The 18,885-nt window shown below is 35.1% G+C and overlaps 1 protein-coding gene across 4 annotated transcripts in view; it reads left to right on the top strand.

Moving 5' to 3' along the window:
* The window catches only part of USP33 (ubiquitin specific peptidase 33), a 53,506-nt gene extending 36,031 nt beyond the window's left edge, over positions 1–17,475 (top strand). For 2 of the 4 annotated variants that reach the window (XM_082686623.1, XM_082686621.1), the window contains 12 exons: positions 673–845; positions 973–1,043; positions 1,789–1,822; positions 4,142–4,187; positions 4,630–4,810; positions 5,463–5,589; positions 6,451–6,620; positions 7,738–7,819; positions 9,022–9,130; positions 14,495–14,597; positions 15,872–15,940; positions 16,295–17,475. In XM_082686623.1, the coding sequence (XP_082542749.1) occupies positions 673–845; positions 973–1,043; positions 1,789–1,822; positions 4,142–4,187; positions 4,630–4,810; positions 5,463–5,589; positions 6,451–6,620; positions 7,738–7,819; positions 9,022–9,130; positions 14,495–14,597; positions 15,872–15,940; positions 16,295–16,452 (1,323 nt within the window). In that variant the 3' untranslated portion in view covers positions 16,453–17,475. Of the gene's footprint in view, positions 1–672; positions 846–948; positions 1,044–1,788; positions 1,823–4,141; positions 4,188–4,629; positions 4,811–5,462; positions 5,590–6,450; positions 6,621–7,737; positions 7,820–9,021; positions 9,131–14,494; positions 14,598–15,871; positions 15,941–16,294 lie in introns of all 4 variants that reach the window. The other 2 variants (XM_082686620.1, XM_082686622.1) reach the window with 1 other exon arrangement.
* Positions 17,476–18,885: the final 1,410 nt, after the last annotated feature.

Genomic DNA, 18,885 nt, shown 5'->3' with positions numbered 1-18,885 from the left:
ATTAGGTACTTAAGTCAAATCTGAGGGCTTTCAGTAGGATCATTTTAATGTAGGCTATTTGGATACCAAATATTTAAATGGAATCATCCTGAAATGTTTTCAGCTATTTAAAAATTACATGGCAGGGGCACCTGGGTGGCTCAGTAGGTTAAATCCTCTGCCTTCCGCTCAGGTCATGATCTCATGGTCCTGGGATCGAGCCCCGCATCAGGCTCTCTGCTCAGCGGGGAGCCTGCTTCTCCTCTGTCTCTGCCTACTGCTCTGCCTACTTGTGATCTCTCTCTCTGTGTCAAATAAATAAATAAAATCTTTCAAAAAAATAAAAAAATAAAAAGTACATGGCAGGTTTTATTTCTTTTTAAAAAAAACATTTATAAACTATCATGAGAGATCATTTCCAAAAATAAATGCAGTAGTAGTGTTTAAGAGTTTGGTACTGAGTCTGTAGTGTCTGTATGTACTTCTCTATGCCACAGTGTCCTTATGAGCTATTATGTGAAGATTAAATTTAGAATAGCACCTGGTTCAGAGCAAGTATTTTTGCTGTTGCCAGTACTGTTAGTGATTTTTTCATTTTTTGCTTATGAATTGCTTTGGGGCGTCTAAGATTTGTTCTTTTAAATGTCTATGTTGGATTATTTTCATTCCATTTTAAACACGAAACAATTTTAGGTGTCTGTAACCCTCGAGACCTTTCAAGATCTGTCCTTGCCAATTCCTGGCAAGGAAGACCTTGCTAAGCTGCATTCATCCAGTCACCCAACTTCTATAGTCAAAGCAGGATCATGTGGCGAAGCATATGCTCCACAAGGGTGGATAGCGTTTTTCATGGAATATGTGAAGAGGTATGTATGCGTTTTATTTATATTAATTGATTGTTTAAACTGCTGTTTCTGCTGTACTGGCAGAACACTTGCTTTTTTTTTTTTTCTGTCAATAATGTTTCAGGTTTGTTGTCTCATGTGTTCCTAGCTGGTTTTGGGGTCCAATAGTAACCTTGCAAGATTGTCTTGCTGCCTTCTTCGCCAGAGATGAACTGAAAGGTAAATATGAAACAGTTTTCAACTATGGCTGAATTGTCGTGGGTGATCTAAAATACTAGTGGGACATTTTATATTTATATAAAATCATGTAAAATTTATATGAAATATTAATACATTTTATATTTATATACTTATTTTATATATTTATATATTTTATATTTTATGTTTATATTTATTTAAAATGTGTTTATAGAAGCTAAGTCTTAAGGTGGCTTAAATAGTACTTGCCCATATCAGCATAGTTGCCAGTACCTACCATGGTAACATAAATAACGTAAGTCATATCCTGAAATAATTTATACAGATTTCTGTAGTGTAAGACAGTATGTAAGTGAGGTGTCTTAAAACTGCTCTGGGAGTCAAAGAAGGGAAAATTCAACCCATATAAAAGAACTGTATGTGTGGAGTACTTTCAGTTCCTCCGTAATATTTAAGATATACCACTGTTCTTGTGTGTTTGGCACCTTGCTGGGATATGTAACAGGCAGGCAGTAAAGTCTGCTGAGTGAGTCAATGGAAAGGATGTTACTTGAGTTAGGCCTGCAGGGTTGAAAAGAGAGTGAGGTGAGGGTATTTTAGGCAAAGTAAACATCATGAGCTGACTCTTGAGCAGAGACTTAAAAATGTGAGCCTTGTGCTACTGTGCTGCAAAATCAGCATGTGGCAGACCCCAAGAATTGCAGAACTAAAAGAAAATAACTTACTTTTATTTTGAGAGGAATGACCAGATCTGTTCTATTTCCAGGTGACAATATGTACAGTTGTGAAAAATGCAAAAAGTGAGTGTCATTGACGGTGTTCTGAATCTCATGTTTTGTATTATAAATGGTATTTTTCTTGTTCATTTGAATTGGGTATGTCAAGTGAATTTTGCATCTTATTTAGTAAAATGAAGGTTGGTAAGTTTTGTCCTAGTAAAAATAAAGGCAGGTTGTTCTATAAAACAAATTTGAGGTAGGGACGCCTGGGTGGCTCAGTTGGTTAAGCGGCTGCCTTCGGCTCAGGTCATGATCCCAGCGTCCTGGGATCGAGTCCCGCATCGGGCTCCTTGCTTGGCAGGGAGCCTGCTTCTCCCTCTGCCTCTGCCTGCCATTCTGTGTGCCTGTGCTCGCTCTCTCCCCCTCTCTCTCTGATTTAAAAAAAAAAAAAAAAAAAAAAAAATCTTAAAAAACAAATTTGAGGTAAAAGTTTGATAAATTTAATCAACTTATCTAAGATGAAAAAGTTGATATATATTTTGAGATAAATTATGTATGTAATTTTACATAAAACTTTTCTAACTATGGTATAAAAGATATACTAGGATATGTAACATACGTTTTCATTATATAAGTTTTGCCATTATAAATAAGGCAATATTCTCTTCTGAACTACCATGTTAACAGACTAGATTCAGGAAGTCAGAGTGACAATAAAGGTCCAAGTTTCAAATCTGTAGAAAATTCAGAAATGTTATGCCAACTTTGATGTACCTGTTGTATGAGGGCTGAATAGAAGTTTAAGAAAAGTACAGTATTATTTCTTTATATCTGCTAGTTTCCTTTTAAATGTCCTGTAATAAATTCAAGCTTATAAGGCTTCTTGGTGGTCAGAAAAGAAAAGTAATTGTGGAGAATTGAAGACAGATATATTTGTGTGAACTGGGAAATTTCTCTGAATTTCTATAATAGAAGAATAATGGTGTCCTAATAAAAACTAGAACCTTCATGATAACAAACACCTGGCTGTTTAGCAGTAACTCCAGGGAAACATTGATCTGTTTTGGTTCTCATGACAAAATGGAATGGTATATTGTTTGGTCAATAAGGATGAAAGGCTGCTATGTACTTTCTACAAGAAAAAACTACCTCTAATGAATTGGGAAGTATGTATTAGTTTGTCTGGAAGCTATAGCTAATAGCTGAAGAGGGAGTTGGCCTGGAGGGGGAATGTTCCTTGAAAACATGAACTAGGAAAAAGGTAATAGTGAAGATGGAACAGAACCTTGCATCTACCCCAAATCCAAAGTAGGTATCTGTCAAGTGTACATTAATACTGATCATTAATAATAACCACCCTTGAACTCAAGTTATGTGTTCCCACATTTAAGAATAAAGATTATATTGCCAAAGTGGGAGTGAGGAAAGGGCAAAATGGGTGAAGAGGGTCAAAAGGTAGAAATTTCCAGTTATAATTTAAGTCATGGAGATGTGATGTACACAATAGTGACAATAGTTAATAATACTGTATTTCATATTTGAAAGTTTGTAAGAGGGTAGATCTGAAAAATTTTCTTTCTTACAAGAAAAAAAATTTTTGTGACTATATGTCGTGATGGTTGTTAAAAAATTACTGTAGTGATCATTTTTCAATGTGTACAAATAGTGCATCATTATATTGTACACTAATATACTGTTACATGTCAATTATACTTCAATTAAAAATAATAAATTAAAAGAATAAAGGTTATGTATTTTAAAAAAGAGCAAAAATTACAGGGACGCTCAGCTGGTTTAGCTGTTGGAGCTTGGGACTCTTGATCTTGGGGCTATCAGTTCAAGCCCCATATTTAGTTTAGAGATTACTTAAAAACAACAATAAAAAAAACTAAAAAAAAAAAAAAAAGTTAAAATATATTGACCTGACCAACCAATTCTATAAAATTGGGATTCTATTTTACCCAGTTTTACTTGATATCTGGATGTTATAAAGACATAGCCAGGCCATAACAGTAGTACATTTGTTTAAAAAAATTGTCATCAAAGAATTAACAAGTCCCTAAATTTTTATTACTGAAATCTTAAGTATTTTTTTAAAAAATAAGGAACTCCAATGTTCATTAGTATGTATTTTTAAATTGGTAGCATAGTTCAATAATGAGCATTTTTGTCCCTGTGTTTTCTAAAAGATTTTGCTGTATATTTAAAAATACTGGGGATGCCTGGATGGCTCAGGCATTTGGGTGTCTGACTCTTGATCTCACGGTTGTGCGTTCAAGTCCTGAGTCGGGCTCCACACTGGGTGTGGAGCCTACTTAAAAAAAATTAAAAATACTAAAGCTTTTGTAGATTCATATGGGAAATTTAAATTTAAATTTGTTTTCTTTTTGTCCTCCCCAGGTTAAGGAATGGAGTAAAGTTTTGTAAAGTACAAAAATTTCCTGAGGTATGGGCTTTATTATAATTAAACTTATTTTATCTTGTAGGAACATTAAACAGTAACATAGTACCATGTAGCGTTGTTGAAGAATGGAGTGGTTCTATTGACCATTTGCTGTGTTTATATACCCTATTAGGATTTTCCACTTTTGAGATACTGAGTTACATAGCAAATAAGTGCCCTTATCTATAAAACTGTTTTGAACATAGTTTAATCAGACATTGTAGGATCTTAAAGGTTATACAATATAAAATTAGAAAATCAAATAGCTGTGACTTATTAGGAAGTACCAGGTTTCACCATTTCTACATCTTAATGTCTTTGGAATCAGGTTATCATAATTGCAGGGTGATGTTTAACCTTGACATTTAATTCAATGTCTATATTTAATAGACTCCTTTACTTAGCATACAAAACAATAGAATTTTAAATAATCTTTATCTTTTAGATTTTGTGCATCCATCTTAAAAGATTCAGACATGAACTGATGTTTTCCACCAAAATCAGTACCCATGTTTCATTTCCGCTGGAAGGTCTGGATCTTCAGCCATTTCTTGCTAAGGATAGTCCAGTTCAGATTGTTACCTATGATCTTCTGTCAGTCATTTGTCATCATGGAACTGCAAGTAGTAAGTATATTAGGTTTGACATATGTCTAGATTTAAAAAAAAAAAGTAACCATCTGAATTGATCTCTTCAATAAGACTTGATTAAATAAAAGGAAAAATGTAAAAATAGATATTTCAAAATTTATTTTATTTTGGTTTGTTAAAAACATGCAGAAAATTTTAGGAAATTAAATAATTTTGCTATGAAGTTTGAAATACTGAAAATTATATTTTATATAAAATTTAATAAGGACTTTAACATGATCATTTTTACACTGGTTTTTTAAGTTTGTATTTTTGTCCTTATTTTCATTTAAAGTGGTGGTAGGAGGATACAGACTAGAAAAAATATGAGCATAGTTTTTGCTATATCTCAGTCTCTGCTAGGAACTGAGGATTCAAAAAGTACTTTCTTTCTTAGGGTGCCTGGCTGGCTCGGTTGGTTAGGCGTCTGACTTCAGCTCAGGTCATATCTCAAGGTCTTGGAATTGAGCTCCCATGTTGGACTCCCTACTCAGTGGGGAGTCTGCTTGTCTTTTTCACTCTGCTCCTTCCCCTGCTTGTGCACGCTCTCTCTCTCTCAAATAAATAAAAAAATTTTTAAAAAGTACTTTAATTCTTATGTTAATTTTGTATTACTGAAATTATTTAAATGTTTTCAATTCAAATTCAGGTGGACACTATATTGCCTACTGCCGAAACAATTTAAATCATCACTGGTATGAATTTGATGATCAAAGTGTCACTGAAGTTTCAGAATCTACTGTGCAAAATGCAGAAGCTTATGTTCTTTTCTATAGGTAAGGAAGTAATTCTCATGGGTAGGCTATTTTGACAAATGTGGAAGAACATCTCACTTTGGGGTTATAACTTCTAAGACTTTCAAAATGTATCGCTGAATAAAGATAGAAATTGTTTTCATTCTCATTTCATTTTGTGAGTAGATTGAAAGGTTATGTGCAAAATGATCTTTGCTTAGGAAAATCTTAAAATCATTTAGTTGAAGGGCAAAGGAATAGATTTTGTTTTAGAAGGATTGGTTTTGGGGTGCATGGGTGGCTCAGTCCTTAAGTGTCTGCCGCTCAGGTCATGATCCCAGGGTCCTGGGATTGACCCCCGCATCGGGCTCCCTGCTGTCCAAGGAACCTGCTTCTCCCTCTCCCACTCCCCCTGCTTCTGTTCCCTCTGTCACTGTGGCTATCAAATAAATAAATAAAATCTTAAAAAAAAGAAAGATTTGTTTTGATAAATTAGGCACTGATGGTAGGAATTAAGTACAAATTGTCTCCTAAAATAGCTAATAAAGGAGCTAATAAAGCTAATAAATAAATTTTTCAGTATCTTATAAAAGGTTTAATACTAGCTACTGAAAAAAGAAAACATTATTAGATGGATCTTATTAACAAACATTTGAATGTGTATTGTGTGCCAGTAGTTAAGGTGGATTCTCAGTAATTATGATACAGTGTTGCCCTTTAGGAGTACATAAGTAGTTGGGGGGTTGGTGATATAAAATATATTTCTTTTGAGTAAGTCCCAAGCCTAGTAAGATTCGTAATATTACTGTGTATGCTGAGTCTAATAAGGAAGAGGAAAAATCCATTTACTAGTCTGATGGAGTAAAATGCATATTAAGTTTAACGAATCATTGTCCTTAACAGGAAAAGCAGTGAAGAGGCACAAAAAGAGAGAAGAAGGATAGCAAATTTATTGAACATAATGGAGCCAAGTCTCCTTCAATTTTATATTTCTCGACAGTGGCTAAATAAATTTAAGACTTTTGCTGAACCTGGTCCTATTTCAAATAATGATTTTCTCTGTATTCATGGAGGTAAGGAATTTTGTAATGAAAAGTAGTGGTAGAGGTTTGCTGTTAAATAATTTACAAATTAGGAAGAGGCAAGAGTTTTCCTCTTCCACTTATTTTCTCATTTCTTCATCTGCAGTCTAACTTAAATGTGTTTAATTTTCTAGTTCCAGAAATTGGCTTTTTCTTCAATTTATATTTTTCTTTGATTTATATAGCCTCTTCATAGAAGGGATACTTACTGAGTATCTGTTCCAAACCCTGTGCTAGATCCTGAGAATACCAAAGATACTACTTCTCTACACTCTAATTTCATAATAGAGACAGATAAACACAGCCAGTTATGATACAGTGAGCACTTCTGTTACACATTATTTTTCTTGGCGGAGAGGCATTTACCTGCCTGCTATATCCATGATCCTTATCCCTTTTGTCTAAATTAATAGGTGGCTCTTTTCCGAAGTATGAAAGTGTATTTGGAATTTAACAAAAAAGCCTCATATACTTATTTGCTGTATATAACTTAAGCCTTTGTGATCAGCTATGTTTGTGTTCGTACCGGTGATAAGTAACACCTTAATGTGACACCTTGATTAAATTTCATGGTTGAAGACTCAATATTCTTGTTAATTAACTATTTTTGTAGTGGGAATATCTTGTAGTGGATATAGAAACCTAAACCTTGAAAGGTTTCTGGATGTGAATTTATCGCTTGTTATTTCCCCACTTGAACTACTAACATAGTGCTTTTCCAGTTCTGAATTTTCCCATAAACTTTTAATGGTATTTATCTGTGACTGCCGTTTATTATATTTAAGTATATAAGTGCCTCATTTCCTTTGCTAGCTCAAGCTCTATGAAGGAAAGATTGTCTCTTAGTTTTCTTTGATTTCTCACAGTATACAATCAAGGTTTAGTAAAGATTTATGTAAGTTGCTTGAAGATCTTGGTTAGCTGGTTTTTCTCTACTTCAAGAAATATGTTCATTTTTAGGAACATAATCACCAAAAATGCTTTTACTTAATTTTTAAGAATAATTATTTAAAAATGCCAGTGATTAATCGGTTTAAAAATGAGTTTAACCTTTAAAAGTTGTATAAAGGAATTTAAGAATGAGACACACCCATTTGAACTTTTTTAGGTGTTCCTCCACGAAAAGCTGGTTATATTGAAGACCTGGTTTTGATGCTGCCTCAGAACATTTGGGATAACCTGTATAGCAGGTTTGTTTTTTTACATCAGATAATATGGTATTGTGAAAACCAGTTGGTGAAACTTGTTAAAAGGGAATTGTATTATTTCACATATGTTCCTTGTGCTTTATGTTGCTTATGTAGAAAATTTTCTGTTTTCCATCAGTATTTATTCTGAAGTTTGAATAGGAAGACTTTGTAGTTAATGTGACCCTAGTCGAGATAATGTAATTCTGATTTTTATGTTCTGATTATATGTACCATAAAAGTGTATGGTGATATTTAACTCTGAAATTTTAAAGTTTTAAATTTTATTTTAAAACATTTCATATAGGGGCGCCTGGGTGGCTCAGTGGGTTAAGCCACTGCTTTCGGCTCAGGTCATGATCTCAGGGTCCTGGGATCGAGTCCCGCATCCGGCTCTCTGCTCAGCAGGGAGCCTGCTTCCTCCTCTCTCTCTCTCTCTCTCTCTCTGCCTGCCTCTCTGCCTACTTGTGATCTCTCTCTCTCTCAAATAAATAAATAAAATCTTAAAAAAAAAATAAAAAAATAAAACATTTCATATATAATTTCCTTACTATGTTTTCTTGGTTAAATACTGAAAGGCATTCTTCCATGAATTCTTACCTGAGAGATCAGCGAAAGCCTCCTTCTGATTACAACTTGATTAAGACTATGGCTGCATTGAACTAAGATTTATATTATATTGCAGTTTTTTTTTTTTTTAAAGATTTTATTTATTTATTTGACAGAGAGAAATCACAAGTAGGCAGAGAGGCAGGCAGAGAGAGAGAGAGAGGAGGAAGCAGGCTCCCTGCCGAGCAGAGAGCCCGATGCGGGACTCGATCCCAGGACCCTGAGATCATGACCTGAGCCGAAGGCAGCGGCTTAACCACTGAGCCACCCAGGCGCCCCTATATTGCAGTTTTTGAAAGACACTTGTTTTACTTTGTGTTGTTGCCTCTAATATATTTGGTAGCAGAAATAGCCATAAGGGAAAGTTGAAATATAAAGCTATTTAATCAATAAATTGAGTCATTGACCCTGATAAACATAAAATCAAGGTGTTACAATTATATGATTTTATATTAGTTTAATTATGACTGAGAATTTTTCTGTGGGGATTTATTCTTTACTAGGGATTTAGCCATTGACTCAAAGTTGGAGACAAATTTCCAGGAATATCCACTTTCTTCAACATTATCATAATTATTAAATTCTTCATGCTTTAGGTACGGAGGAGGACCAGCTGTCAACCATCTGTACATTTGTCACACTTGCCAAATTGAGGCAGAGAAAATTGAAAAAAGAAGAAAAACAGAATTGGAAATTTTTATTCGGGTAAAAGTGATGCTTTTTGAATTGTAAATGTGATATAGATGTAGAACTATTACTATGTTAACTATATTATATTAATGAAATGATTAGATGAAATGGTTGTAATAGATTTTAACAGTGAGATTTTAACAGTGGGAGACAGGCCACTAAAATTGTAGTGAGTTAAGTTTTTACGGGTTGGCATTTGCAGTAATCTATTGAAATGGTAAATTATAGGTTTCCTTTAGTTTTTTTCTCGGAAAGCATCTACCCAGACTGCTCTCTACTTCCATGTTTTTGTGAAATATAGTATTGTTTTGTGGGACTATGTATACTTAAAAGTATACTTCTCAAAATGAGTATATTATGAAGCATTCCTTGATTACAAGCAACAATCTGAAAGTGGTCACAGAATTAGTAGGAAGAGCTAAACAACTAGGTTTTTGTTTGTTTTCTTGTTTTTGGGTGTTTTTTTTTTGTGTGTGTTTTTTTTTTTTTTTAAGAAATAATCTATTTGATCTTTTTAAGGAAATGCAAACTATATCTGTGGAGTTTTCACAGTTACCAGTACAGAGGAATTAGCTTTTGACAGTTTTTTTTTTTAAGATTTTATTTATTTATTTGACAGAGAGAGATCACAAGTAGGCAGAGAGGCAGGCAGAGAGAGAGAGAGAGGAGGAAGCAGGCTCCCTGCTGAGCAGAGAGCCCGATGCGGGACTCGATCCCAGGACCCTGAGATCATGACCCGAGCCAAAGGCAGCGGCTTAACCCACTGAGCCACCCAGACGCCCTTGACAGTTTTAAAATACATCAGATTATCTGCTTTTTGAAAAGGATCAGCATGCAAGTAAATTAAAAACAATTTAATTGTGGAAGAGTAGGAGATACAGGCTCTGGTTATGAAATGAATAAGTCACAGGAATAAAAGGCACAGTAAGAATATAGTTAATGGTACTGTAATAGCTATGCATCAAGACAGATGGCAGCTACACTTGTGGTGAACATAGTATAATGTATAACATTATGGAATCACTATGTTCTCCATCTGAAGCTAAAATGTAACCTTGTGTGCCAGCTCTACTGAGAATCATTTAAATGTATATATGTTGACTAAATGACCCATCCATATGCAAATTCAGGTTTTTCTGTGAGCTCAAAACTATTTGAGGGTCTTAGGCTCTGAAGTTTAAAACATTACAGTGGTTGAGAAAAAAGAAATATTTAAACATGCACTAATGATACACATTAATTCAGAGAGGCAAAATGAAGTAATTCATAGATAATAAAATAAGTAATTAAAGAGGAGAAACAGCCATAGTATTACTGGTTAATTATAGCAAATTACCAGTCTAGGTTGGTTTATTTATTTGTTTGTTTGTTTGTTTATTTAAGGTTTTACTCATTTATTTGGCAGAGAGAGATAGCAAGAGAGGGAACACAAGCACAGGGGAGCTGGAGAAGGAGAAGCAGGCTGCAGGGAGCCTCCTGTGGGACTCGATCAGAGGACCCCCAAGAGCATGACCTGCGCTGAAGGCAGACACTTAACCAACTGAGCCACCCAGGCGTCCCTGGGTTATTATTATTTTATGTACACTGTTAAACAACCAGGTTTTATGGACAAGGACTAGTACAATTCCAGTTATTTAGGTAGCAAGGAATAGGTCTCTTCAAAGTGCTATTGTTAGTAGCATAGCTCCAACTATATATTTATGACCCAAATTCCCAGTAGGGAATCCTAGTAGAATTGGGGCACCATAGAGGCATATGCATTGATAATCCTACTAAGACTGTATTGATGGAGGGATGGTAATTTTGTAAGAGAAAATTGAGATTCTTTCAGTAAAGAGGGGAAGAAGTGTTAAATAGACAGATGAACAGTATGTTCCGTGTTACGGCTGCCCGCTGCGTGTTCACACATACACACATAGACCTGCTTCTTTTCTTGAATTTAGGCTTTTTGTGTGTGTGTGCTGTTACCTAAAGTAAAGAAATTTTCACACACAGAGGAAGATAGTGTAGGTATCTATTTGTTTATTGTGCTTTGACCTCATTTGTTTCCTAAATCTAAGGAGGTAAATATTATTTGAATATTTAAAATAGTATATTCCATGAATACTTAAATAAATGGTTGATGAGTATATCCATTACAGTTTGGGGCACAGAAGCCATTCTAAGTATTTTGGGTATAATAAGAATATTGGCAAAGAGAGACTTAATCAATTACTGAAAGGACTGGGCAGTGAAGGTCAAGAAAACCGTTGCTGACTCGTTGGAAATCTAGGAGTAGGATAGGCTGCCATGCTAGACGTAGGAGTGGGGTCCTGAGGGGGTGGTTTCAGAGCCCAAACGGGTTAAGGAAAGCTGCTTATGTGGTGTGCACCTAGTCGAGGGTGTTGAAGCCAGGCAAGATGAGAATGGATATCCACGTTGGCTGGGGATTGGGGGATGGTGGGTGGTAGAATTGAGGGTTTGGTTCCATATGTAGAATTCATCAAATAATGAGTACAATGAGAGCTGGATTTCTCATTGTCAGATAAGAGAGTTACAGATGTGGAAAGGGAGAAAACTAAAATGGATTGTGCTATTAGTATTAGATTGGACTTGTAGGTACTTTTGTGAACACGTGGTCATACATACATGGGTACGTGTGTGTGTGTGTGTGTGTGTGTGTGTGTGTGTATGCATGTATAGAAACAAATGATGTACATATGTTAATTCCCTAACTTTGTTACTAAAAGGGCCTGGGAGCAATGATAATTTCAGTAGGATTAAACATACCTTGCTTTCATGAGGTTTTAGCTGCTTAACATCTCTCTGTACTAAAAGGTACCAGCCTTCCTTAGAGAAATGGCTGGTTCATATCAATGTTAATTTACAGATTTTGTCATTTGTATTAGTTGTGTAGGAAAATGTCCTTGTACGTCTGAAACACCAAGGTGTTTGGAGAAAAGGAACGTGTTTAGCAACTTACTGTCAATGGTCTGAGGAAAGAAAATTCCTTTGTGTTACATTGGAGTTTTCCTAGAAGTTTGAGATTGTTTCAAAGTTAAAAAATTAAAAATTGTACAAAACCTTTGGAAATTATCCCGGTTGCTTGCCACTGGCAAATCTCAGGAGAATGCTCAGAAATCTAACAAACCTGATAAGTTGCTAATCTCAGGATCCTGGTGGGTTGTTCTGAGGGTGCTCTAAGATGCAAGACGCTGCTGTTAAAGATGTTAGCCTGTGACATCAGTGCAGGATTCTTGGGAAGATGCTTGGAAATGGTAACAAAATCCTATTTATGCCCTCTGTGAATGCCTCAGTCCTACCCACAGCTGCCACCAGAGGAGAGAAAAAATTTCTTTCTTTTGGGACTTCCATATATTGCATGTACCATTGATAATGCCTAACCTGGAATACTACCAGCATAGGATCCTGGAAAACGTAGGCTTCTCCTCTTCACAGAAGGGAATGTAAGAATGAGTGGAAATTATTCATTACGGGTCATACAGTAAAGGCTGCCTCTTGTCAGCTCAGTATTCATACATATTCATACATGTAAGCAGCAACAGTGGCAACAGTATCATGTTTCTATTTAATAGTGTGCAGCTTGCCAATGTACTAATATATGCTCCATCTACCTTTTCCTGAACTTGGGAGACTTGAAGTTCTATGAGTCACTGTATCCACTTTTGGATGTTAGTCATTCATCTTTAGTTCAGTCAATTCAGTCACTTTTATACTGTAATCTAAAGAATGTTGGGGCACCTGGGTGGCTCAGTCACTTAAGCATCTGCCTGTGGCTCAGGTCATGATCTCAGGGTCCTGGGATTGAGCCCCACCTCCTTGGGCTTCCTGCTTAGCGGGAAGCCCGTTTCTTCCTTGCCCCCTCCCCCGCTCATGCTCAGTCATGCTATCTCTCAAATAAGTGAAATCCTTAAAAAAAAAAATCTTAAAAAATAGTAGAGGAATGAAAGAAAAGTAAATGGTAATTTTTTACAAATTTGATAAATTTTCACAGATACACACACACACACATATGCAGTAAAGAAGAAATGTATATCTACAGTTGATCACTTACCCATTCCATACTCCATTTTCTGAACTAGCACTTCATTTGGTTGTGGTTGTGTTTACCTGGTAAAGTAACCAGACCATCATTTCAGAAGAATCTGAGGTCTTTGTAATCTTGCCTGGTTTAGATTTCTCTAGTTGTCTCTTAACTTATAACCTCTCAGTATGGAAATACTGAATGATGGTTGCAGTGGGTTGAATGGTGGTCTCCAAAAAAGATATCTCCATGTCCTAATCTCTGTGAATTGACCTTAACTGTGAATATGACCTCACTTGGAAAAGGGTCTTTGCATATGTAATATGTAAAAAAAGATCTTTGGGGACAATGGCAAGGTTTTATTCGATTTGATTATAGGAGCAACATTATTTGGATTTGGCTGTCTTCTTCTTCAGATAGTATGTACCATAGGCATTTAGTTACCCATAATGAAGTATTTTAGATGTCTCATTGTCTTTTCATACAAGTACAGTTGGATAAATTTCAGATACTCTTCATTTTCTTTAGGCTCTTTTGCTTCCACCTTTCTATATCAATTATTCTGTCAGTTGGACTCTTTAACTGAAAGAAGTAGAAGCCACATTGGCTAACTTAAGCAAAAAAGAAATTTATTGAAAGGAAAAGTTGATCTGACAAATAAATAAAATAAAATAAACCACGAAAATTGAATAGCCAGTTTTTCAGAATCTCAGGAACCAAGCTCGCCCTGGGTTTGTAGCTAACAAAATCGACATTGGGAGTATATCTCGCCATTAGATCACTGCTGAAGATTTCCATTGTTGGTAGAGTTTTGCCTAGTTGAGTCACATATCCATTTCCTTTGGCCTTAGAGGAGGAAGTAAACATCTTCAGGGACTTTAGTTCCACACTTTTGAGAACTTATCTTATACATGTATGTGTATTGTTTGTGCAGTGACATGTACAAGATTATTCATTGCAGCATTGTGTTTGTAACAGCAACATGTCCACCAATATCTTAAGGAACAGAAGGAAAGGGTAGACAGTGGATATAATATATTTAAATGAGATTTATGCATTTGATTTTTAATAAATACGTGGAGTATTTATTGTTTTGAAGACTTGCCTTGACCTTTTCGATCTAGCCAGTGTCTTAGTCTTCTTTTGTGTGTACTTGTAAATTTTGAGACATAACCTAGACACACTTGTTTATTAGTAGGTGTTACTGTGGTACTAAGATAACTTAGCATCAGTGTACATCACATTCTTATGAGGAATTGGCCTTATCAGATGCTTAAGTAGAATGGTTGTATTGTTCTGCTATAAAGCAAGTTCTAGATGCTAGGTCACTGATTTTTTTTTTTTTCTCCCTATAGCTCAACAGAGCATTCCAAGAGGAGGACTCTCCAGCTACTTTTTATTGCATCAGTATGCAGTGGTTTAGAGAATGGGAAAGTTTTGTGAAGGGTAAAGATGGAGGTAAGTAGTTAACTGAAAAATGAAATTCTTTGCTGATTTTTTTTGTTTTTGAATATCTCTATGCACTTGGGATTACACCAGTGAACGAGATAGAAAAAGATCCCTGCCTTCAGGGATCTAACATTCTTGCTTATATTCTGGTTGGTTGTTCTAAACTATTTCATGACTTACAGCATATTCATAGAAGGAATAAAGGAACTGAACAAAATTAGTCTGCAGTCTTAATATTGAAAAGTTAAAAAAAAAAAACCACCCAACAATAAGATTGGTTACATAATGCTTTAACCGTAAACATACTATGGCATACTATGACATAGTCATATGTGACATACTATGTCAACTTTAAAAATAATTTTTGTGACAGTGTGTAATAATTAAAAAGATGTTCTTGATAAATGAAAAAGGTTGCAATACCATATACATAGTTTGAACCTTTTATATTTAAAAAAAAATTGGTAAACATTTGCAAAGGCAAAAAGACCACAAAGATATTAAAACTGCTTATCTTTCTGTAATAGGATCACAATATTTTTTTCTTCCTTGTGCCTTTTTGTTTTGTTTTGTTTTATACTTTTTGATAATGAACATGCACTGTACTTTTGTATTCAAGGGGAAAACAGGGTTTTTAAATTTTTCTTAAATTAAAAAAGGATATATTTTAATACGTCATTTTATAGTGCTTTTATGTTTAAGTAATGATCATCTGAAATAACTCAAGAATTACACAGTTTCTTTTTAAATTACAAAAGAATTGTTCTTTTATAACATTGAAAGTGCATTTTAACCTGTGGTCCTCAAATGGATAGTTGAAAAGTGAGATTTTAGATGGTGGTGAAAAAACCTATCTCCATTTCTTTCTTGGTTCTATTTTGGAGGGGAATTGAGACCCAGAAAGGAAGAGGTTCAGAAGATAATTAAAAATTAACTATAATAGGCTGCCTGGGTGGCTCAGTGGGTAAAGCTTCTGCCTTCGGCTCAGGTCATGATCCCAGGGTCCTGGGATCGAGCCCCACATCGGGCTCTCTGCTCAGCAGGGAGCCTGCTTCCTCCCTCTCTCTCTGCCTGCCTCTCTGCCTACTTGTGATCTCTCTCTCTGTCAAATAAATAAATAAAATATTTTTTTAAAAATTAACTATAATAATATGACTACAAAATAATCAATTTGATAATGTAATTATGTCCCTCAATTATTTCTGGCACAGAAATACATAATTCTTTGGTACATTTCTTTGAAAAGTACACATTTTGATCTTTTGTTTTTCCTTTTGACTTAGATCCTCCAGGTCCCATTGATAACACTAAAATTGCAATCACTAAATGTGGCAATGTGATGCTCAGGCAAGGTAAGTTGAATAATACTTAAGCCATTTGTCACTGTTAAGAATAAAACATTACTAGCCATCTGTGCTACTTTTTACCCAGCTCAGTGATACAGTTCATACATGAAGTAGGGTAGATAGTGGGAAAGCTGCCAGTATTTGTTTTCCGAGGAAAGATTTAAGGCTTTTGATAGGTGCTAGGAGAAAGTACTAAGACAAACCATAATGTTGTAGCTTATAATAATATGGGCTAGTAGTCTGGTGTTCCATAAATTCTCAGTTATCCCTGGAGGATTCGTGCTGGGGGTTACATTTTGAAGGTTTTGCAATATGAATATGTAGGTTTGTAAATATTATTCTATTTGCACTTAATTCTAGGAGCAGATTCTGGTCAGATTTCTGAAGAAACGTGGAATTTTCTACAGTCTATATATGGTGGAGGGCCTGAAGTTATCCTGCGACCTCCAGTTGTTCACATTGACCCTGATGTACTACAAGCAGAAGAAAAAATTGAAGTAGAAACTCGGTCTTTGTAATTTTGAGGGTATAGGGAGTTTTAATGAGAAATCATTTTCATTTCCTCTCACATACACTTGCAAAAACATTCCTAAAAGCATGTTTATTTTCTTGATTTTTAATATTTTATTCCTTCTTACTGGGCATTATGGAAGAATGTGTTAAAATATGTGATATACTACAGGTTGGTATATTTAATGCTAGATAACTTATCATAAAATCTTTCAGTGTAATATTTTTGAAAGGAAAGGGATATTTGTGATCATTTGGTAATCAGTAGGTTATCTTTGATCTTTATACTACATGCAAATCCATACTATCCTTTGTAGTTTTGTAAATACTTTTGCTTTGGAAATTTTTTCATTACCTTAAAACACCATAACTCTGACCAATCTTCAGTTCTCCAAAACCCTAATTTAATTGTATAGTTTTGACATGGCTTCATATAATAAAGAGCCTATTTTAAATTGAGAGTTGTAGTCAGAAAAATGTTAATTTCCTAAAGCTCAGGAATCGTTAGGGTGTCACTTCTTTTGCACTGCAGCATATAAACTAGCATATTAATATTTACAATATGTCTTTTTGAATGTATCAAGGATGTAATTAGTTTGAGTGGAATTTGTGTCAGCAGATGTCCGTAACTTATTGCCTCTTATACTGTAAAATGTTAAACTCTAAATCCTACAACCCTGGATAGTATTCATTAATATCAGTAAAAAACTTAGAGTTAGTTTTAGGGCACTTTTTATTTTGAGAGCATGAAGTATGGAATGTGTTGATGAGGTTGTTGATAAAGCTGAAGCTACTTGCAAAATGATTTTTTTAATAAAATGCATAAAGTCTTTTTGAATAATATAGTATGCACTGCTATTTGCTTGATTATGTGATGTCAAAAGTTTAACTATATTCCAAGTACAAAACAAACTGGATTACTTTGAGGATGTGAATAGCATTCATGATGGGTTTGTTTTGGTGTGGGGCACCTGCCACCAGCTGAAACAGTGTTGTTAAAATTAGTTCAATAAAAATGATTTTAAAATGTATAACTTGGATGTTGAATTTATTTGATGGATATTAGAAGTATAAAATTTGTTAGTATTATAATATTTTGCTGTTATTTTTTAATCAGGTATGCAAAATAAGTAATTTGGCATAGTATTTAAAGTTCTGATGTTTAATGAAATGATGAGCTTAATACAGTCATTAAGATGTATTTCAGTTTTTATCCAGTTTTAAGTTTTCTTCTGCCTCATAATTACAGTGCGATCCTCTTCATGGATTCAACAATATTATTGATCTCTCTCTGATCACCAGCGTTTATTATAATTTTGGCATTAGGAGATAATCAAAAAAAGGTTTGTTTTTAATACTGCTTGCCATTTATTGGCTATTTATGAGTCTTAGTCAACTTAATAAAGTGCTTTACTTATATTTAATCCTTATTTCAACCTTATGACTTAGGTAAAGTGACTTGCCCCAAATCAGACAGCAAAGAAATGGCAGATAGAGGACTCCAACCAGAGTCAATGTAACTTCATACCATTGCTGTTATTCACCATGATATAATATCTCCCAATGAATTTTTTTTTTAAAGATTTTATTTATTTGACAGAGAGCGATCACACAAGTAGACAGAGAGGCAGGCAGAGAGAGAGAGAGAGAGAGGGAAGCAGGCTCCCCGCTGAGCAGAGAGCCCGACTCGGGACTCAATCCCAGGACCCTGAGATCATGACCTGAGCCGAAGGCAGCGGCCTAACCCACTGAGCCACCCAGGTGCCCCCTCTCCCAATGAATTCTTTTGAAACAAGATTATAGAATTAGTCACATTTGTTAGTAGCATTACTATTTTCATAACAAACTTTGGAATATTATATGTGGTTAATTGTATCAGAAAGAGGCAATTTTCCTGTATTCTGAAGGTACTCCACTAACTCTCCAAGGTGAGAAGTTTGAATATACTTTTTACCATTTTGGAGGATTGCAGGTGAGGGATTAGGTAAGAAACTGTTTCTTTGGGGAGGAAAAAAGGTTATTCGAGACTATTTTAGTAATAACACAACTACAACTAATCACTACTAATGCTGAGTTCTTAGCAAATGTGAGGCACTAGGCTAAACATATTTGCAGATTAATATGCCCAAGCACACACCACTAAACATCAGAATTCAAAATCAGATGTGTCTGACTCCAAAACCTATGCTTCTCTCAGAAGTAAATTTTTTCTTTCTTTTTTTTTTTTTTTTTAAGATTTTATGTTTGTCATAGAGCGAGCACAAGCAGGCAGAGTGGCAGGCAGAGGCAGAGAGAGAAGCAGGCTCCCTCCTGGACAAGGAGCCTGATGCGGGACTCGATTCCAGGACCCTAGGATCATGATCTGAGCCGAAGGCAGCGGCTTAACCGACTGAGCCACCCAGGCATCCCACAAGTAAATTTCTAATTAGAAAAGCTAATAA

The sequence above is a fragment of the Mustela nivalis genome, assembly GCF_964662115.1.
Source record: "Mustela nivalis genome assembly, chromosome: 10".
Classification (NCBI taxonomy): Eukaryota; Metazoa; Chordata; class Mammalia; order Carnivora; family Mustelidae; genus Mustela; species Mustela nivalis.
The sequence above is the reverse complement of the archived record's forward strand: the minus strand, read 5'-3'. Positions and strand labels throughout refer to the sequence as shown.